The sequence below is a fragment of the Fistularia commersonii genome, chromosome 1 (genome assembly GCF_037954325.1).
Source record: "Fistularia commersonii isolate RoL2024-O1a breed Wild chromosome 1, RoL_Fcom_v1.0, whole genome shotgun sequence".
Lineage (NCBI taxonomy): Eukaryota > Metazoa > Chordata > Actinopteri > Syngnathiformes > Fistulariidae > Fistularia > Fistularia commersonii.
The window spans coordinates 8,106,557-8,129,510 of NC_141284.1; the positions used below are offsets into that span (position 1 = coordinate 8,106,557).

A 22,954-nucleotide genomic window follows, 5' to 3' on the forward strand; every position below is an offset into this window, starting at 1 on the left:
TTTGTCCTTTCTGCTAAACCAGAATCTTCCTCTTTGCCCCTCAAACTGTAAGGTTTGAATGGAGCCCCATGATACAAAGTGTCTCATGCCGCTGGGGCAGACTCGAGCAGGGAACCACACTACAGAGCAGGGATGGGTGGAAAGCGCTTTATTGCGTTGAAATGGCAGAACGGGGGGCACGCTGCGACCAGGGAGAGGCGGGGGGCACGCTGCGACCAGGGAGAGGCGTCGGGCACGCTGCGACCAGGGAGAGGCGTCGGGCACGCTGCGACCAGGGAGAGGCGTCGGGCACGCTGCGACCAGGGAGAGGCGTCGGGCACGCTGCGACCAGGGAGAGGCGTCGGGCACGCTGCGACCAGGGAGAGGCGTCGGGCACGCTGCGACCAGGGAGAGGCGTCGGGCACGCTGCGACCAGGGAGAGGCGTCGGGCACGCTGCGACCAGGGAGAGGCGTCGGGCACGCTGCGACCAGGGAGAGGCGTCGGGCACGCTGCGACCAGGGAGAGGCGTCGGGCACGCTGCGACCAGGGAGAGGCGTCGGGCACGCTGCGACCAGGGAGAGGCGTCGGGCACGCTGCGACCAGGGAGAGGCGTCGGGCACGCTGCGACCAGGGAGAGGCGTCGGGCACGCTGCGACCAGGGAGAGGCGTCGGGCAGGGATGGGGTCCGGTCATGGCAGGGCTCTGCAGTGGTCTGAGAGCCACAATCCCCCAGGGCCAGGCAGAGTGTGCCACTGCCCTTTATAGGGATCTTGATTAGCAGCATCTGCTGCAGCTGGCGCAGATTACAATTGGGATCAGGTGTGAACCTTGACACAAAGACACCTTTGGTATGGAAGCATATGGGTAACATAATTCAAATAAAAATGCTTTAGCAGAATGCTTTCCATTTCTAGAATGTGGTCTTTTTGATACCTTGCCTCAAAAAGACATGGTACACATTGATTGTTTACATTGCGACTATAATAATAAATGTTAATCCATTGTGTGGATCCACCTTTTCCCCTTCGAAAAGAAATTTTCCGTCTGACGCCTGTCTTTTACGCATTTTGTTGGCTTGTGGGTCACATTTTTGGTGCTCAAGTGACCGAGATGTAACCAAGAGATCCCGGTCATTTTTCAAAAAAAAATATTTTTCAAAATAAAGATTGTTAGTGTAAGGGGGTTGTTATGCTAATTGGGGTGTTGTTAGGTGGGTACAAAGAAGCAACTTTTGGCCATGGATGAAGGCAACAGGTATGTAGAGAAGGCACAGATGGCTCAACATTCGCAAAGAAAGGCAAAGACGGAAGTTCTGCTCCCTCCGCAATGAAATAAATAGGACTCAATCCAACACAGCCCTTGCATGGAACAGAAATGACAATACCACCAACAGCGATAACAAGAACTGGGTTAGGAACTTATTCAGCCGCCAAATAAACCCAGATGAGGTTGGTATCCTGTCTAAGGGTCTAAAATTTGCAGTCATCCCAGATCGGATCCCAAGAGTAGACCTCATCATGGCACCAGAAGCAGCCGCAATATGCAATAGCCACATCTCCAATACAGAAGCTGAGCAAATCTGACTCAAGGTGTCAGCAGCACTCTTCAGTGCCAAACCATCCTGTCCAATCTGACACCTGACAAGAAGGTGGTACTCGCCTCACTTCAGAAGGAGGAGAGCAAGATTCTCAAGGAGGGACCTCCTCTCAGACCCATAGTCAGCAGCATGAACTCGGTCACCTACAACATCACCAAAAATGTGGTAAAGATTTTTGCACCCTTGGTTGACCACACCACACGCTATATCCAGAATTCACAGGATTTTGCCAGCAAGGTCAAGCAGATCAGGCTGGCCTCAGATGAAACCAAGGTGTCGTATGATGTAACCTCACTGTTCACATCTGATGGAGTCACAGCAGTGAGGGAACACCTCATAAAGGACACCTTGGTAAATAGAACAACAAAACTTGGAACATCAAACCATGAATCCGATCTGCACCCTATTGGACCTCTTTCTACAGACAACCTATTTTAAATACAACAGTGGCTTCTATTGTCAAAACCATGGATGCGCCATGGGGTCAACCTGTATCCCCCATGGTGGTGAACTTATCAAAGGAGGAGGTTGAGAGCAAGGCCCTTGCTTCACTCAGTAGCACACCGCCAAGCCATTGATTCAGGTATGTAGATGACACATGGGTCAAGATCAAAAAGAATGAGGTGGAAGTATTCACCACTCATCTTAACGTGATCGGCACCCACATCAAATTCACAAGGGAGGATGTCACCCACCCAAAGACATCCCCATGAGCATAACAGTCCCATCCCAACCCATCCTCAACAAGAATTTACCATGACCTGGATGACTGAGAACCTCTAAAGACATTACAAATTTGTTTCATGACCTCAAAATGAAGGACAGAGAATTGCTGTTCGGTTTTGGGAAGAGGTTAGCTATGGCACTGTTGTTGATTACTGTATTGACATAGCATTGCGGACAGTAACAGATTAACAGATGGACAGACCTGCGGACATACCTATAAACAAGGTTCAATATCAAAGTCCTCATCCAATCCTTGTGGGGTTAGTGTGCCGAGCATATAGATCCGGAATAACTCCCATTTTTAAAGTTTGGAGTTTAGATCGCCCCTTCTGCATGGACACTTTATGCCCTCTATCCCTATGTATTTCAAGGTGGACACATTATATTTTGCTTCACTGAAATGCACCGTAACAGGGCTGGAGGTCACCTGATTTCTTATGGTCCTCGGTGTTCAGCAATGCAAGTTCTCAGTTGTCTATTTGTTTTTCCTATATATACCAGCCCACAGGGACATTTGAGCAGATAAATGACATGCATAGTGGAGCATGAGATCACACCTCTATTATTGCATTTCTTGCCTGTATGGGGATGGTAGAAAATGGTAGTTTTGTGGGAAAAGTAGCATTGTTGGCATTGTCCACAGGGATAGTTTCCATGGGGGATAGCGCTAAGGTAGTGAGAGGTTGGTATTGGGGAGAGGTCATCCCTTACCGGTAAGTTCCGCGGATTGGTGGGGTCTTTTTAAGACCTGGGTGGATCTGAAAAATAGTCTTTCAGTGCAGGGTCTGAGTTGATGATGTGCCAGTGTTTATTAATCATCCTTTCATTGGGTTTTGATAGTGGTGAGTATTGAATGGCACATACGGTCCCCCTCTTGGGTTCCTTGCCTCTGGTGGTGGCAAGGCTGTCATCCTGAGACATTGCAGTAAACCGTGAGGTCGCATTGTGAGACCAATTACTCTTATAGCCCCTATTGAGGAATCGTAGTTTGAGGTCTGCAGTCTGTTTGCTGTTATCCTCGTCTAAGCTACAGATATGTCTGACTGTGGAATTGGGGGATGGGGAGGTTCTTTTTTAGGTGTGTCGGGTGGTAGGATTTACCATGCAGAAGAGAGTTTCTGTTGGTGGGTTTGCGGTATTGGTCTGTGTGTAGACCATCCATTTCGACATTTCCATGTCATTTATGTTCTTTAAATTTCCCTGTGGGGTTGTGGGACAGTTGTCTGTAGATTTGTTGTGTAGGACTAGCTGTTGATATTCCTTATGTTGATAAAAGCATACCAAATGCACTGATGAGACTCTGAGAGTTTCAAGTGAGCGATGGCTTCCTTCTGGTTAAGTGTGCGCCCTCCTTCATAAATGTTTCGCTGATTGGCCCACATCTCCAGAGGGTTCAGCAGTGGATCCCAGCGTCCCAGGTTCACTCCTTAGATCCTATCAGCTCACTTGATGGCCCAAGTTGGATCTTATCTCTTCAATGACAGCCACTGGCTCCCGTTCTCAGCAGCCCTGGAGAGGTCCTTGACTGCCTGTCTGTGGTCGTGTCCTTATACTCCCATCTCTTTGAGTAGCCTAGATGTTGAGGGAGCTATGAAACCTCTGCAGCCTACTTCCACCGGACGAACCTTCGTTTTCCATTCTTGTTGCTGAGCATCTACAACGAGTTCAGCATATCTCAGCTTCTTCCGTTCATAGGCCTCCTCCACTGCACCCTCTCAAGGCACCGTGAGCTCTATGATGTAGACGAGCCTGAGTTACAATGACGAAAGAACGAGGTCTGGTTAATGCGATCTCAGCTGGGAAGCAGAGTTCCTTGTCCAGGTCGGCCAGCAGCTTCCATTCCCGTGCACTGCCGAGTTGCCCAAGGTCAGTTCTCATGGGGGCAAGGCTGGCTTGCCCCTCCCGCACGAATGGAGTTGCGTGCCAACAGGATAACGGGGGAGGAGGGGGGTTCAAGCTCGTCCGGCGAGTTTCCAGCATCGCTGCAAGACATTTTAGTACCTGGTTGTGCCGTCAGGTATAACGGCCTTGGGTGAGGCTGGTCTTGCATCCCACAAGGATGTGCTTCAGTGTTGCTAGACTTGAGCAAAGACGGCATGTAGGGTCTTCGCCTTACCACTGGTTTAGATTTCCAGGAGAAGGCAGGACATCATAGGCTGCCCTAATGGTAAAGCTTGCCCTGAAGGCCTCCATCTCCCACAGATCTTTCCAGGAGATCTTCCGCTTCTCGACTCCCTCCCATGTCATCCACCGCCCTTGCTTTGCCTGTGACACAGCTTGTGTGCGCCTTCCTGCTTCCTCTTCCCGGCGAACTTCCTGAACCACCAGCTTGCATCTCTGGGCTGGATTGGCTTTGCTCCAGGCTTGTGTACTGGCCTTGAGCCCAAGTCCACTCCTCTCCTCCTAAGCTCAGCCCACAATGTCCTTGTGTCTGAGGGCTGCCTTTGCCTGTTCACTTGCAGCCAGCAGGGTCCACTTCCTCCCAGTTGCCAGGATCGGGGGGCGCTTGGGCTAGGAATGGGTTGCCAATCTGACTTCGGCGCACTTGCACTCCTCTGCCAGACTGGAAATGGGCAGGTGTAGCATCCCTTTGCTATAGAGCCCAGTGCTGCTGAAGGACCCAGGAAGGCCAAGCCACTTCCTTGCATTTGAGTTGACCAGTCTCTCCAGCTTTTCTACCTTTGAGAGCGGAACTTCACATAGGGTTAGTGGCCTCAGGAGGCATGAGAGTAGTCCATACTGCATGCACCAGAGCTTTAACTTGCCCGGAAGCAGGGCTCTGTCAATGTTCTCAAGGCAGCTGGCAACCTCCTTCCTGAGCTGCTCTATTTGCTCTTTATCCTTGAGGGAGGCATTATACCAACGACCTAGGCTCTTCACAGGCTTCTCAGAGACTGTTGGAATGGGTTCCTCGCCAATGTAGAAGCGGTGGTCTAACAGTTTCCCCTTCACAATGGAAATGCTTCTGGACTTGCTCGGCTTCATCTTCATGTGAGCCAGCTCGATGTTATCTTGGAGCTTGCCTAGTAGCCATACTGTACAAGCCTTGGTTGTGGTGAGTTTTGTGAGGTCATCCATGTAGGCTCTGACTGGTGGCAGCCTCAGTCCAGGTCTTATTCGCTGTCCGCACACCACCCACCGCGAAGCCCATATGATGACCTCCATGGCCAAGATGAAGGCCAGGGGGGAGATGGTGCAGCCGGCCATGATTCCATCTTCTAGCTGTTGCCATGCTGTGGTGTACTCTGCTGTTGTCACACAGAGCTGAATGTCCCGGAAGTACGCCTTTACAAGGGTTGTAAGAGCTGGTGGGATGCTGAATTAGTTGAAGGCTGTCCACAGGAGGTTGTGAGGGTTTGAGACAAAGGCGTTCGCAAGATCCAGGAACACCACATGAAGATCTGCTCCCTCTTTCTTGCTCACCTGAATCTGATGCCAGATGACACTATCATGCTCCACACACCCAGAGAAGCCTGAGATGCCTGCTTTCTGGATGGATGTGTCGATCAGGTTGTTTTCATTCAGGAATCCTGCCAGTCTGTGGGCGACCACGCTGAAGAGGATTTTTCCCTCCACATTTAGAAAGCTGATCTGGCAAAACTGGCAGATTTCCGAAGAATCCTTTTCCTTGGGGATCAGGATCGCTCCACCTCTCCACCAGGACGTGCGCATCTTCTTTTGCCACATGACTCTCATCAGCCTCCAGAGAGATCGCAGGACATCTGGTGCGCTTTTATAGAGCCTGTATGGTATTCTGTTGGGACCTGGAGCCGATGCGGCTCTTGCTCTATGCACAATTTTGTCCACTTCGCTCCATCTGGGTGGGCTAATATCTAGCTCGTGCTGTGGTGGGTTGACTGATGGCAGATCAGTTAGGAGGGGAACCCCTTCATGGTGACAGTCATCTGTGCAGGTTTTTTCCAGATGTTTTTCCAGGTCAGCCTTTGACACTGAGAGACTTCCACTCTTTTCCTTTGTGAAGAGAATCTTCACAAAGTGGAAGGGGTCTTTGTAGAAGCGTGATCTTGTTTGCTTCTTCCTTTTGCGCTTCTTGTGGAGGTTTTCAGCTCTCCTCAGTGTTGTAAGCCTACTCTGAATTTCTTCCTGCAGCAGGTTTGTTCCCTCCTTCTCCCCCCTGTGGCCTTCCGCCATTGTTTCTTCAGCTGCCTCCTCTCCTTGACTAGGGGGCGGTCTATTTCTGTCTGCCTTCTGGACTTGGTAGGACCTGTTCTATTTGATTGTTTGCTTTCGACCACACCAAACCATCCCACTACATAGGGATAGATCAGCCCGCCCATTCTCTCCAATTTCGTCATAGTGGTGCTTTTGATCCCCTCAAGGATGTTGCGGTGATCAGTGTTGATCTCCTTCCACAGTGACTTGTCGCAGGACCTTGATATGACTAATGGCCTTCGCCCTGGGAGCTTCTTCTCTGCTGCTGGACATGCTGTGTTGGATTCAGGTTCCTCTCTTGTGCCTAGTTCTTCCTCCTCTGGGACAGAGGCATTGATGTCCTGCAGACTGTTGTGTGTGTCCTGCTGCTGGACTTCAGTCGACTGACTCGGCCTGCTTCTCAAAAAGTAGTTGTTGATGCGACATCCCTGTTGACCTTTCTTTAGGCACCCTTTCTTGCTCTGGTGTATCTTCAGGCTGAGGGTTGAAGTAACCTTTGTCCAGCCACATACGCAGTTCTGGAGCCTGTGTCCTACTGTAGCTGGTGGAGCCCTAGGTATGCTGATCATCAAACTCGTAGTCTGTTCCGTTCCTGTGTTCGTTACCATGTTATCTGCCGTAGAGTCATCTTCCGCCTCCACTCTCGCAGGCTCAAGGGGTATTTTCTTCATAGCACTTTTCATAGCAAGTTTTGGGTGGGACCCATACACCCGTTGTGCTGGGTCCCTCCAACCACGGGTAGCTAGCCCATGATGGCCCCGTCATTTATTGTTTAAGAGTTGTCTCCTCACTTCCTTATCGTAGTCCGAGCGGTCAGGAATTACTACAGCTCCGTGTTTATCTGCACTCTGTATCACCACATTATTGTCTTGTTTTAAATTTTTCAATTCCTCTAGTTCTTTTGTTAGATTACTTGTTTCTTAATGTCTCTAGTAATATTGAACTTATTAACATGTGTGGTCAGTTTAAACGAAAGACCTTTTTTGAGGGCAGATATAGCTTGGTGGGAGAGGTGTTTTGTGGAGAGGTTGTAGATGCTTAATGCTGTTTTGTTTTCCGTGTTAGTTAAAGATCTCTGGGAGGAGGCTTTGTTCCCCCGCCTGCATTTCCTCTCCCCAGAGGGCTTCATACTCTGCCCTAAGAGATACCATTATCCAATATGTTTCGATCACATTTAAAGGGATGCTGATGGCCTGGCGTCCCCCTCCAGGCACCACATTGATTATAGTATCTGTTAGGGCTGAGTATTCAGCCAGGCCCTATATCAGAAGTTTCCTCATACTGCAGTAGTGTTCCTCCATTTTCACCACTTCCAAGATAAAGTCTTCCCTTTCTCTTTTTTGACAGAGACAGGCCTGTCTTTCCCAAATGTGGTAATCACACATTTACGTGAACTGATGGCCTTGTCTGTTGTCTGCCTTGCACTACACAAATTATAACAGAACATACAGTCCCGAAGTGTTTGTATGTATGGATGGATAATGTTTTATAGTAATAGAACAATATTGTATTTGTATCTTAGGGGGCTTTCCCAGGAAACTTGCAACTTGTGCTGGTGCTTCGACCATCCAGGTTCTTCCAGAGGGCTGTAGCTGACATTGGGATCAAGCTACACAGAGATGATTTTAAAATGAAGGTACCGGTAAGCATGTTTCTGTACTTATCTTCAAAAGGTTCAAGGTCAGCATCCTGCAATGTCACAGTTCTAGTGTAATGTTTGCATGTTCAGAGTTCATTTTGTCATGTTTTAGGAAGATGTGCCTGACCCAAAGGACACTCAGGTGGTAGGGCGTCTTAAGGGGTTAATTGGTAAGGAAGGGGAATTTACCAGGTATTGCCATCCCCGGCTGATGGGAATCGACAATCCGTCCGATGGAGATTGTCCCGGGAGGGTGGAGGGGACTTGGAAGGAGGGCACAAGGCACTGGACAGGCTTGACCTGGAACATGTGGAAGGTTGGGTTAATATGGAGGCGAATTGCAGAGGGGCTGATTGGAGACTTTACCTCAAATGGCCTGATGAATCCAGGGGCCAAGTTCCAGACGAGCATTTCAAGGGAATGTCACGAGAGGAGAGCCAGACTGCCCAGGCAAATGACAGGAACAGGAATTCACGGTGGTTTTGCTCAGAGGTGCACTGCAGCCTGGCCAGGGCAGCGGACCAGACACAACTGCAGCGATGCCTGTGGTGTTGGATTGAAATAGCAGCGATCACTGTCATCCACACCCAACCTGGGTGTGGTCCTAGACAACCAACTGTCATTCTCAGTGAATGTGGCAGCAGTTGCACATTCCTGCAGATTCCTCCTTCACAGCATCAGGAAGATTCGCAGATTCCTCACGGAGGATACGGCGCAGATAATCATCCAGGCTCGAGTCATCTTTCGTCTGGACGACTGCGACACCCTCATTGCTGGTGCCCCAGCGGTGACCATTAGGCCTCTGGAGCTTATTCTGAAAGTGGCAGCCCGCCTGTTGTTCAACCATCCCAATTCGACACGACTCCCCTTCTTATGTCCCTTCACTGGCTCCCGGTAGCTTGCCGCATTAAGTTCAAGACCCTGGTGCTCGCCTACCGGGTAGTGAATGGGACAGCCCTGTCATATCTTCAGGATATGGTCAAGCCACATGTCCCTACCCGTCCCCTCCGATCTGCCACCTCTCGGCGACTGTCACCCCATCACTCAGAGCCCCCGGCTGCCGATCGAACTGGTCTCGTCCCTTCTCCGTTTTGGCTCCTCAGTGGTGGAATGAACTCCCGGAAAAGGTCAGAACAGTGGGGTCGCAGCCCATCTTCCGCCGTGAGCTGAAAACGTACCTCTTCACGAAGCACTACCCCACTAATCGCCCCACCCCCTCACACAAAAAAAAAAATCAAGAAATGAATGTATGTAGGTATAGGGTTTTAAAATGGCTATTTGGTAGAGTGGTGACTGGATAATGACTTCTGGTACTTTGGCTCTTCGGTTATTGAATTGCAATTTTTATAAGTCGCTTGGATAAAAGCGTCTGCTAAATGACTGTAATGTAATGTAATGTTATCCAGAGGGAAGAGTGGTGGTTGGTTTACCAGGGGGGCCCTTGAAAGGGGACAGACCTGTGGCAATGTCTGAATTGTGAGCATATTCAACCGAGGGGAAAAACTGGCTCCATTCGGAGGGTTTGGCACATTTGGTGAGGCATCTGAGGGTGGCCTCAAATTCTTTATTCATCGACTCCATCTGACCAGTGGACTGGGGGTAATAACCTAAAGTGAGGGAGACCCTGGCATCAAGTGCAAGGCAAAGCTGCCTCCACACCTGGAGAAGTGAGCTGAGGTCCATGGCCAGATAAAATTTCTTGGGGGATGCTGTGGAGGGGGAAAACATGCTTGACTAGTAGTTGAGCTGCCTGAAGGGATCAAGGGGACATGCCTTGGAGAACCCGTCCATGATGGTGGTCATCCCCTTGGGGGAGGGGGGCAAGTGATGAAATTGATGGCAATATTTGCCCAGGGTCTCGGAATAGTCAGAGGCTAAAGGAGTCCTGTGGATGGTCAGACTTGTTGCGTACGCAGACCAGACACACGAAAATGCTTGACGTCCACCAGAAGCGGTGGTTTATTAGGGCAATGGTTTGGCTGAAAACCTGGAAGAGTGTCTTCCTATGAGACTAGAGCGGACCGAGCTGGGGTCTTGCTGGGAGGACCAGTGCCACGTTCTGTGTGGAGCGCCTGGTTGCGGACATCCTCAGTGGCCCAAGAGAGCCCCAACGGGGCAGTTGGGCGGCAGGAGGGATCTTTGCGTCATCCGAGGAGAAGTGAGCAGGCTTCAACTTTTGGGCACCTGGACGATATGAGATGGAGAGGTTGAACTGGGAAAAGAAACCAATGGTATTGTCAAGCGTTAAGGCGTAGGCTGATTGTAGGTAAACTAGGTTTTTGTGAGCTGTCCAGGTTAGCATCGGATACTCCAAACCCTCAAACCAATGTTGCAACTCCTCCAAAGCAAGCTTGATGGCAAGAAGTTCCTGATTCCCCACATTGTAGTTCCTCTCGGCTGGGGATAACCTGCCTGAGTAAGAGGCACAAGGGTGAATCTTTCCATCAGAGTCCAAGCGTTGGGAAGGACTGCAGCAACCCCTGTATTACAGGCATCCACCTCAAGCTCAAATGGTTTGTGGGATCAGGCCGGATAATGACAGGTGCCTGGGAGAACCTCCACTTAAAGGTCCAGGAAGGCTGAGCTGGCTTCCATGAGAAAGTGGGTTGGTGGAGCAGAAGCAGTTTGACTGTAATTCCATATGAAACGGGAGTAGAAATGAGCAAACTCTAGGAACCTCTTGAGTTGCTTACATGTTTGTGGAATTGGCCAATCCATCTTTAATTTTTGCTGGGCCTGCAAAAAGCTGTCCGGCCTCAAGGACGTAACTGAGAAAGGCATTGAGGGAACACGAAACTCCCATTTCTTGGCCTTGACGTAGAGGTGGTTCGCTATACTAATAGTGTTAGTATAACTTGTGTTCGTTCTCCCCCTTTCTGTGTGGGTTTCCTCTGGGAAATGGCATTTCTCTCTTGTATATCAGTTTCAGAATTTACAAGTAGCTCAACTAAAGTTACATATATTACAGGTACTGCTCAAATATTGTCATAGTGAGAAACTGTCATCAAGACAAACAGTGACAAACAGACATTTTGCACGAGTTAAGTTACATGAATATGGTTTAGGACTTCAGTACATTTTCCTCATAGAATATGTGTTTTAAGAATATTAGTTGCCTCATTGATTCCAATTTTTATGCTCACAAGAATCTCTTTCAATAATAAATTACAATATCAGCCAAGTCCAATTAATTAAAAGGTTACTTGAAAGTTACTTTGACACTGAAGGCCAATCTTTTCTTATCTTAGTATTTAGCATAATTTCTACACATGGAGGATTGTGTTCAAAGCAGTGATACAAGATTTGTTTGCAGATTGTGATGCTTAACTCATTGTCTGACCTCCATGACTACGTGGACAAAGGTCAGCTGACCCGTGAGCTTGGGGGGAACCTGGAGTATATCCATAGTCAGTGGATCCATCATCGCACTGTGAGCCTATTTCTTACATCAAAACTTGCATGGAATGCTTGGCGCATGACAAATCTAATCCTGTGTGTGTGTCCGTGTGGGTGTTTTGTCGTGTTCTCAAGGCCATAGAGAACTTCGCCATGACAGTTAAAAGCACGGCCCAGATGTTACAGAAATTTGGGATGGATCTGGAAGAGACAGAGCTTCCTAACGATGTCCAGTGCACAAAGGACCTTCTGGTTGCACACACAGACAAGCACAGCAACCTTAAGGTAGGTTGCAGCCACAACAACTTATGGTTAGAAAAATTGGTGGCAAGCATACATCCTTGAGTTTGTAGCAGACATATGAATGTCCAGGTCAGCACCGGATACTCCACACCCTCAAACCAATGTCTCAGCTCCTCAAAAGCAAGCTTGATGGCAAGAAGTTCCCCATTCCCCATATTGTAGTTCCTCTTGGCTGGGGATAACCTGACACAGTAACAGGCACAAGGGTGAATCTTTCCATCAGAGTCCGAGCATTGGGAAAGGACAGCACTAACCCCTGTTTCAGAGGCATCCACCTCAAGCTCAAATGGTTTGTGGGATCAGGCTGGATGATGACAGGTGCCTGGGAGAACCTCCTCTAAGGTCCAGGAAAGCTGAGTTGGCTTCCGAAGTCCGCGAGACGGTGGCTTAGTGGAGGTGAGGGCAGTCAATGGAGAGGCAGTTGGACTGTAATTCCGTAGGAAATGGCAGTAGAAATTAGCAAACCCTGGGAACCTCTGGAGTTGCTTTCATGTTTGTGGAATTGGCCAGTCCAGCTTTAATTTTCGCTGGACCTGTACAAAACTGTCCGACCTCTAGGACGTAACTGAGAAAGGCATTAAGGGAATATGAAACTCCCATTTCTTGGCCTTGACATAGAAGTGGTTCTCCAGTAGGTGGTGCAGAACCAGTCAAGAAATACCCAAGAAATAGCGCAACAGTATTTTTACCTTCCAGGTTATGCAGGAGGGGAAAAGAATAATACACAGTTATTTTAGGAAGTCTGCACCTGAATCCTGCCTGTGAGCTGGGCAGGTCACTTGTTTAGTCCTTGGAGGTTTTCGGAATTGTGATTGTACAGATGATCGCCATCCCACTCCCATTGTTTTGACAGATTTAAATCAAAACCCCTTTTATCAACCACCTAATATGCAGAGCTATGCAAATGTACACAAGAAAATCATTGCCCTCAAAATCTACTGTGTTTTATACTACATACTTCAGGTCAACTTATTTGTGTTTTGTTGAACATTGAGGCAGCTTAGGTGCTCCTAGATTCAATTTATTCTTAAATATGTAGTTCCCCCCCCACGCCCAAAGAAAGAATTTCACATTCATCATAATTGTTGATTATTATTTTTATAGTCTTTCCAGCATTGCACTGTTTTTGTTTGGTTGATTTGTGTGTGTTTTTGTGTGTACGCACGCATGAGTGATGTAAAAACATAGATTTCTGGATTTTGTTTCAGACTACCATGTCAGACTTTATGAAAACCAAAACAATCACAGCATGGTCATTTAGAGAGCTATAGACTGATGTTTTGGTTGACCAGAATGAGTCATTTCACATCCTAGGCTTCTGCAACTGGAGACAAGCTCAAATTTGTTTGTATATTAAAAAACCTTAGTGGTGACATGGCTCTCAGGCAAGCTCTATCTCATTGGATGGAGACGCAGAGTAGAGGTAGAGCAGGAAAACACTGGGCAAAATAAACAACAACAACAGGAAATCTGGCAATGCAAAGGTGAAAGAAATGACAACTGGGAAGTTATAAATATATGTGTTAAAAAATTACAAACAAAAAAAGTAATATTGAATTGTATTGGGGTGCATGTTGACTCAGCCAGACCAGACAAAAAGAACTTAAATTGTTAATTTCTTTTATATATTCCATGCATCCTTTTTATAATACCTCTAACCTTGATACTATATAGCCGATCCTAAATATTGTCAATTAATCACAAGATGAATAAAATGTAAGATTTTTGAAGTATGCATGCCATTATACACAGTTTGTTACATATTTGAAGCGCATGTCCATTGTGTTTACTTAGAATTTTGCATTGATTGATTTTTTCATTTGTACAGATACATTAACATGCACAATATTGCATCCTGCCTAGTGCCTTTATGTGGGTCAAAGTGGTGCGTAGATATATTTAGCTTTGGGACATACATGCTGACAACATCACATATCTCCCTTTTTCCTCACTTTTTTTTAATTTCAAGATTAAAAAACAGAATAACAAAGGTTATGACTTTGATAGTATAATTGCACATACCGGGTGTAAAATTGCAATATTATAGCCATGATGCAATTTTAATGTCCTCTGTGTGTGTAACTCAGGATGAGCTGAAGCTGGCCTTGAAGCAGGGAACAACTTTGTTAGGATGCATCAAGGAACAGGTGTCCAAATCAGAGAGTCACAAACTCAACCCAGATGAAATGGAGAATCAAACGACAGTGGAAAGGCAGGTACACTTTTTCCGCTGTCCCCTATATGTTATTCAGACTGCAATAACTAATCACATTGTGTGTGTGTTTGTTTTGTGTTTTAGACTTCTGGCACAGCTGGATGAAACCGAGAATGCTTTTGAGCAGTTCTGGTGTAAACACTACCTGAAACTGGAGCAGTGCCTGCAGCTGCGTCACTTTGAGCAGGATTTCAGAGAGGTAGTTTAGCGCATTTGTGTCCTCCCCCTGCAACTTCTTGGAGATGTTAAAAATTAAAAAACAAACAAACAAAGAAAAACAGATTTAATATTATAGGAATTATGTAAAAATTAACATAGGAGGTCGGGGATATATGATCCATATATGTGACACATTATCATATATTGATTGTATTCCTGAGTATAATTTTACTTGTCCAATTTTGAAATCAAACAAAAGTAGTATGAATATGTATTCTCCATGGTATGATATATAGGACATATGAATAATGTGACAAATTTTTTTCAGGTGAAAGTTTCTTTGGACAGTTTGATGGACGGACTTGCCAGCCTATCAGACATCGGGGATTGTGTTCTCCGGGTGGAACAGCTGCTGAAAGACCTGAAAGTATTGGATGAGAAGGCCAAGGTAATGGCGCTTATCCACTCAGAGATAGACTGCAGTTCCTGGTGCCAATTATTAATGTAACTACAGTGATACCCCTTGAATACAAACTTGACCTTTATTGCCACCTGGTAAGACCGACTGTGACCTCTAAAGAAAAAAAAAACTTATAATTAAGTTATAGATAAGAAAAAAAAGGAGCACAACAAATACAGTGGTTCTAAATGAATAAGACATGTTCTAACTTGAAAGTTTTCAGTTACTAAAAAGAATATCTGTGACCTGAGTAGCAATATTAAAAACATTGTGCAAATAACAATATGAAGTGTGCAACTAAAAGGGATAACCTGAATGTTTATTAGAGCTTGAAAATAATGTAAGTTATTGCTAAAAATATACTGTGGAATTGGATAAAGCAGTTTATGGATAGTTCCTCAACAAACTAAAATTACTCTCTGATTTTAGCCCATGGTAGAAAAGGCACAGCTTCATGCGCAGCATGGGGAACAACTGATCCAGAGCAACCATTATGCTGTCGACTCTATTCACCCCAAATGTGTGGAGCTTCGGCGAGTCTGTGATGACTTCAGTAATGAAGCCAAGAAAAAGAATGATGTCCTATCCAAATCCTTGCAGATACACCTGGGCATCGACAAGGTAACATTGTATCATAGATACACAAGCTAGATTCCCTATGGCTGTGACTCTTTGACTTTTAAGGGAGCTACTGATACTATATCCATCCCTTGCTCATTAACTGTATATGGAATGATGTTTTATTTCTTTTATATCTTCTTTTCTTTTCAGCTTTCCCCTTCAGGGGCTGTCTCTGCAAATCAACCTTCTCCATCTAACCCTATTCTCTGTATCCTCGTCTCTCTCACCAACTAATTTCATATCCTATTTCACTACATCTATAAGTACTGTAAATATTATTTCTGGTTGTCCTACCTGGCAGCTCTATCCCAGCGTCCGTCTATCAATATATTCATTATCCCTCCTCTGCACATAACCAAACCATCTCAGTCTGGCTTCTCTGGCCATATCGCCAAAACTTGTAACGTGTGCTGTGCCTCTGATAGATTATTTTCTGATCCTGTCCATTCTCATCACTCCCAAAGAGATCCTCATTATCTTCATCTCTACAACCACCAGCTCTGCTTCCTGTCTTCTTTTCAATGCTACTGTCTCCTAACCACAGAGCGTCATTGGTCTCGCATTTGTCATGTACACCTTTCCTTTAAATGGTGAGAAGGCCAGAGGGAGCTGCATTGTGTTTTTGTAGACCTAGAAAAGGCATATGACAGGGTGCCAAGAGAGGAGCTCTGGTATTGCATGAGGAAGTCTGGAGTGGCAGAGAAGTATGTTAGACTGCTGCAGGACATGTATGCTCGCTGTGAGACACTGGTACGGTATGCTGTAGGGGTAACAGAGATGTTCAAGGTGGAGGTGGGACTCCATCTGGGATCAGCTCTGAGCCCCTTCTAATTCGCAATGGTGATGGATAGGCTGATAGATGAGGTTAGACAGGAATCCCCATGGACCATGATGTTTGCGGATGACATTGTGATCTGTAGTGAGAGCAGGGAACAGGTAGAGGAAAATCCAGAGAGGTGGAGGTATGCTCTGGAAAGGAGAGGAATGAAAGTTAGTCGCAGCAAGACAGAATATATGTGTGTTAATGAGAGGAACTCGGGTTGAACGGTGAGGCTACAGGGAGTGGAGATCAAGAAGCTGGAGGATTTCAGGTACTTAGGGTCAACAGTCCAGAGCAATGGAGAGTGTGGAAAAGAGGTGAAGAGACGGGTCCAAGCAGGTTGGAATGGGTGGAGAAAAGTGTCAGGGGTACTATGTGATAGAAGACTTTCAGCCAGAATAAAAGGAAAGGTGTACAAGACAGTGGTGAGACCAGCGATGATGTATGGACTAGAAACTGTTACAATGACCAAAAGACAGCAGGCAGAACTAGAGGTTGCAGAGATGAGGATGTTGAGGTTCTCTTTGGGAGTGACCAGGATGGATAGGATCAGTAATGAGTCTATCAGAGGAACAGCACATGTTACATGTTTTGGAGAGAAGGTCAGAGAAGCCAGACTGAGATGGTTCGGTCACGTGCAGAGGAGGGATAGTGAATATATTGGTAGACAGATGCTGGAGTTGGAGCTGCCAAGCAAGAGGTCTCGAGGAAGACCAAAGAGAAGATTTATGGACGTAGTGTTGGTGTAAGAGAGGAAGATACAGAGAATAGGGTTAGATGGAGAAAGTTGTCTCGCTGTGGTGACCCCTGACGGGAAAAGCCGAAAGAAGAAGAAGAAGGAAGAAGTTCAAGATGACTGTCAATCTCCCTTGATCTGGGGCTCCATGCATGATCTCACCTTGTGGGGCATTAATGACTATGAGGAAGGTGAGGGATCTGCCCAGCACTACACGACTGGAGCTGGTCAATAACCTGAAGAGAGCTGGGACCACAGTCTCAAAGAAAACCATTAGCAACACACCATACCATCATGGATTAAAATCCTGCAGGGCATGCAAGGTCCCCCTGCTCAAGCCAGCACATGTCCAGGCCTGTCTGAAATTTGCCAGTCACCATCTGGATGATCCAGAGGAGGAATGGAAGAAGGTCATGTAGTCTGGTGAGACAAAAATAGAGCTTTTTGGTCTAAACTCCACTTGCTGTGTTTGGAGGAAGCAGAAGGATGAGTACGATCCCAAGAACACCATCCCAACTGTGAGGCATGGAGGTGGAAATATCATTCTTTGGGGATGCTTTTATGCAAAGGGGTCAGGACAACTGCATTGTATTGAGGGGAGGATGGCTGGGGGCATGTATCGCAAGATCTTGGCCAACAGCCTCCTTCCCTCAGTAAGATCCTTGAAGTTGGGTCATGGCTGGGTCTCCTAGCATGACAATGACCCGAAACACACATCCAGGGCAACTAAGGAGTGGCTCCGTAAGAAGCATCTCAAGGTCCTGGAGTGGCCTAGCCAGTCTCTAGACCTGAACCCAATAGAAAATATTTGTAGGGCGCTAAAAGTCCATATGGCAAAGCAACTGGACCAAAACCTGAAGGATGTGGAGAAGATCTGTATGGAGGAGTGGGCCAAAATCCCTGCTGCAGTGTGTACAAACCTGGTCAAGAACTACAAGAAATGTCTGATCCTTGTAATTGCCAGGTTTCTGTACCAAATAGTAAGTTCTGTTGTATCAGATACTGATGTCAATGCAGCCTCAGGGCAGCACGGACTGGTGTCTCTCTGAACCAGCCTCGGGGGGGTATGGACCGGGGTCTCCCTGAGCTGGTCCCAAGCCTGGATAATGCAGAGGTTTGCGTCTGGAAGGGCATCTGGCATAAAACTTTTACCCAAACCAAATATGCGATTGAACCTAATGAGAGGCAGGAGTTAACAATGACCGCCATTGGTACAAGTGGAAATTGGGCTACTGTGGGTCAAAGAAGGTGAGGAGGAAGGTGTGTTCGGAAGCAGAGAGAGAAGAGAAAAGGCAAAAGTCTGGGACTGGGAGTAAGGATGTTGACTATCGGGACTATGGCAGGAAAAGGTAGAGAGTTGGTTGACATGATGCAGAGAAAGAGGGTGGATATATTGAGACTAGGTGGATAGGTAGTGAAGCCAGAAGCCTTGGAGCAGGCTTTAAATTGTACTGTCATAGTAGTGCCAAGAAGAGAAATAGAGTAGGCGTTATCTTGAAGGAGGAGTTTGTTTGGAATTGTCTGGAGGTGAAAGAATGCCAGATAGACGTATGAGCCTGAAACTGGAATTTTGCAGGTGTTTTACATTTGGATCACCTCAAAATCCCCAGATGCGCCATGGGAGCGAACTCCTCCCCAGCAGTCGCTTGTTTGGCTGTGTTCAGGTGCCTAGCCCGTGTGAAAAAATGGCAGCCCCATGATGGGGATAAAATGCTCCACCCCGTGCTCATGTACCCGGTGGAATATGTGGGTGTCGTCAGCAACAGAAATTCCGCCAACAACCACGGGATATCTCGTAAGTGTATTTCCTGACTTTGAATAAACCATTCCTGCTTGATCAGTTCAAGACCATTATGGCGTTTTTCCCCGAATGAAATCTGAACACACCGAGACAAAGTCCGGTCCCGTGGCGGGAGCCACAAAAACAGATAGACGCCACAATAAATGCCTTTATGGCAAACAGCTGCAACAAATAAAAAGCACCAATAATAAACTCATAAACTTTCAGAATTATTAAGGAAAATAGCAGCATTCTGTTCACCAAAATTCTGATCATTTGAAGACAAAATCCATCCTCTCTCCTTTCCTCAAATAGAGTTCTGTTATTCTGTTGGACAAATTATCCGTGCGCTTCATCTCCAAGCACTCCCAGTAATACAATTTGCAGTGTACCTCGGAGCCTGTGAGCCAAGGGTACAGGTCATAGTTCGTGGCTTGAAAATGTTGGACAAATCCTTGTCCTGGTTGTGACAGTTTCGCTAGCTTTGACCTTTCTTTACTATGTCCAGCTTTTCTTCAAAACTCCATCAAGAAAACGGCTCTAACAATACTAGCAACTAAATCTGTTTCTTCTCCTCCTACAGCCATTGTGGGTTGACAATACTGATATTAAACAAACACAACTATATTTCTGTTCACAGCTCGCTAGTACGCTTCTCCTCACTAATACACTTGTCCACTCTCTGACTATGCAATCAGAGGGTGTGAATATGCTGATGTTGCTGTAGCCTGCTAGAAGGTTTTGATGTCGCCAACTCAGAATCTGATTGGTTGAAGCAAGAGAGTCATCAACACTTATTATTTGCTTAAAGGGGTTGCAGAACTGACTGCCCACAAGCAGATTCCTTTGACTTTGACCCTGCCTGGCAACAGATTATGGCTGAAATGTGATTGGTTAATATGAAAATGTATGTCTGGAAGCGGCACAACCAGGAGAAAAACTATGGAAGGAAGTGAACAGACCATTTGGAATTATTTAACGTTTGTGTATTAATGTTTGTGATTCAGATATTTTTTTAGTCCAGCAGAGAAGGCCTTGCAGGCCCTGACGGCCCACCATTGCCTGAAACCGAAAAATTGGCGCATGCATGTGGCCCAAGCCCATCTGACTCGCAGGGATAGGTGGCAAAAAAAACACTGCGCCAATAAGATGGAGGTTTGCAACGTCAGTTAACAGGCCATTGTTGGACTATTGTCCACGCCGATAATGGGGGCCATCAAAACAAACCGACAATGGCTGTCACCAATGTGGCGTTCTGGTGATGAATTAATGGCGGAGGCTTGGAGAATTCTGACTCCTTAATTTCGAAACACCAACAAACAACTCAAACTTGAACATCCGGCATCGCCCATATTTACCCGGCTTAACCACGCCCCCCAGCCACACAGTTTTGTGCCTGCCACAAAATCAGCTCTTGGTTGCTGTTAACAGTACACAAAACGCCTCCTCCCTCTCAACGAGAAATAGTGTGGCCCAGGTTGTCCATTAATAAAATGAAATGAAATTTCACTCTCAAGAGAATCTTAATTAATGCTTTTAAAACTGTGACTGGATTCTCATTCCCTTTGGTCACAAGCCTATTTTTTCTGGGTCAGCCAGAAGGTTTATTTGTCAGAACCTGACTAAAGGTTTAACATAACTGATGCCCTCATGTTATTCTTTGAGTAAATCGGACCAAAAATTAACATATGGAAACTAAAGGTAGGCCTCAGTTCAAGAAGCAACCCCTTCAAGAAAATAAACAGTGGCAGAAACCTGATGCATTCAGTAAACAATTGAGGCAACATTTCAGGGTTTGACAACAAAAGAACAAAAAAAAAGTGTCTCCTGTTTCCCCCAGATTCGAAATATGCTCTGCATTTGTGTACACCATGCACAATTCTCCACTGGAGGTCACCTGCCTGTTTTTCGAGTGGTGGCTTGCACAGGGCTTGCTATCTGCCCTTTGGAAAGGTGTCTGGTCCAAAGAAGTTGAGCCACTTGGATACCTTCACTTAAGATAGGGGTTGAAGGTTAAGCGCCTTTACACAAGTTTCAAAGTGGTCTTTTTTAGTTGTAGCTTGAAACTACTGCAAGCTTGGGGCCTTTGGGGTCAGAAGCAGGGCATCTTTGTCCTCCCATGGAAGTGTGCATTCGCAAAGCATTTCAGGTAGGGTGGAAGGGCATCGCCTGTCCCTGACACAATAGGATTGATTTGCATTTATAATGTTACAGAGAAAGCTCTTCAGTCTGTTGGAAAGTGCCCTGGAAAGGATTTGTTGTCCACACACAGTCGAGCCACAGGCCTCCAGTTTTTCAGCAAGGAAAAGACTCCTATCTTGGAAGCAGGGTGAGAAATGCCCTTTGGCACAAGTTTGGTGGGGAGCCAGTCTGACTTTACTCCGTTAGTATCGCGTAAAGGTCATGGCCAATGGTGCTCCAAAAGTGTTTAAAAAACTACATGGGAGCGGCACTGGTCCTGTTGTATGCTCTAAAGGCAGTTGGTTTTCGGCAGTGGTAAGCTCAAAGTTAAGTTCCTCATCCAGAAGAGTCCTTTCCATTGGGCTGAGTTGAGGGAGGTCCTTTAGTAGATACTTGCAGCTCTCATTGTTGCAGCCCACTGTCACAAATAAGTCTGTATAGAAACCAAGCTTTCATTTCTGATGGGTCCATGGTGATTCTGCCTCCAGATACTTCCAAACAAAGCATTTGCTTTTGCTGAACGGAGGATTTTTCTAGATTAAAGAAAGGAGCTTGGGCATAATACTTAAGTTGGAGAAACTGGGACCAGATCTGCTTTTACCCTCTCCCTGAGGAGTGGACAAGTTTAAGTCTCCTCTCTTTCAGTGAGGACTCAGCAGTGGCGTCTGTGTCCCCACCCAGCCCTTCCTCAATATTCTTCATTTCAGTTGGAAGATTTTCTTCTTTGTTTTGGCCGAGGAACTGGATGCATACTGCTGACAGAACTCTCGGCTCTGCGTCTTGCCGACTTCCCATCATAAACTCAGAGAGTGAAAGAGATTCTGATTCTTTTTCCATTCCTGCCAATAAACACTGAACTCTTGGCAGAAACTGTTGTCTTGTAGTAGTAGTTTATTGTTAAAATTTTATTGTTAAAGTAGTTTATTGTTAAAGTGCCTATACAACTTAATCTGTTGGCCATGAGTTGTGACTACCTCAAATGCAACTAACTGGTGATCTGAAAATCTAACTGGGGTTATGTTGCATTTCAGTAATTGGGGTAGGAGTGTCACTGGTGGTGGTTCCATGGCTGAGGAAATAAGATCCATCCCACCACAAGCCCCAGTCCTCCTCGTCCTGCTGAACTGTATATGTTTCTTGTAAAAAGAGCCCATACAGCTTTTTCTGGCAGCAGATATCAAATATCAGTGCTCTCTTGTTCCCGTCTCTTCTGCCATTGAGGCTTGAGTAGCCCAGTCTTAGGAGTGGCATGGAGGGGAGAAAGAGAAACACCATAGAGAAACCTTGACAGACAGCAGGACAGATGAAATGCCGAAGTGATATATGGTCATATTACTTCCTTTTCCTTACAGTTTTGTCTGTTGTTGACTTCCACAGAAGTGTGATATGTTTCTTTATGTTACCTTTTCTTTTTGTCCAAAGTATAAGGATAAGGGTGTTTACTGATCTGATGAATTTGTTAGTGGTGCCGAAGTAATCCATCCATCCATCCATCCATCCATCCATCCATCCATCCATCCATCCATCCATCCATCCATCCATCCATCCTGCTGCATATTTTTGGACTGTGGGGGAAAACCAGACAACCCAGAGGAAACCCACCAGACACAGGGAGAACATGCAAACTCACAAACACACAGGACGGTCCCCTGTCAGAATCTCACCTTGATCCTTTGTGCTGTGAGGCAGAAGTGCTAACAAAAGTGCTACTGTGCTGCACCAAAGTAATTTGTTACCTTCATTATCTTGAGGGAGGTGTCATCTAAAAAGCCATTTATGTCCTCTATGTTGTAAAGGTTGTTCACTTCCTTATTGCTTCTGCAAAGCAAAGCAGTGTTTGACTGGGAGCCACACTCCATGCTATTGCCCCCACTTAACTGGTGTCCTGAGACTCGCCTTTAACTACAATAGCTGTATCATTCATGCATCCAGAAACACTTGGGGGCTCACCTCCTGCTGTTTCCAAGGAGGATGCGGCTGTGTTTTCAGCAATGTCCTGCTCCACAGTGGGAACGGGTGTTTGTGGAGTCTTTACTGATGGGCAATAAAGGAAAGCAGTGTCAGACCCAATGAAATAGTGACAATTCAGATTATGATAAGGTGGAAATATAAAATGTTCTTGCAGATAATAAAGTAACTTAAATTGACAAAAATAAATCTTTTTATAA

General features: G+C 46.3%; 1 protein-coding gene across 9 annotated transcripts in view; it reads left to right on the forward strand.

Annotated features, from left to right (window-relative positions):
- Positions 1-22,954, forward strand: part of mcf2l2 (MCF.2 cell line derived transforming sequence-like 2) — a 200,296-nt gene that overhangs the window by 52,508 nt on the left and 124,834 nt on the right. For 8 of the 9 annotated variants that reach the window (XM_086146490.1, XM_086146499.1, XM_086146460.1 and 5 more), the window contains exons 5-11: positions 7,999-8,118; positions 11,429-11,545; positions 11,647-11,796; positions 13,902-14,026; positions 14,114-14,228; positions 14,517-14,636; positions 15,078-15,269. In XM_086146490.1, coding sequence (XP_086002616.1) covers positions 7,999-8,118; positions 11,429-11,545; positions 11,647-11,796; positions 13,902-14,026; positions 14,114-14,228; positions 14,517-14,636; positions 15,078-15,269 — 939 coding nt within the window. The remainder of the gene's footprint in view (positions 1-7,998; positions 8,119-11,428; positions 11,546-11,646; positions 11,797-13,901; positions 14,027-14,113; positions 14,229-14,516; positions 14,637-15,077; positions 15,270-22,954) is intronic. The other variant, XM_086146472.1, reaches the window with a different exon arrangement.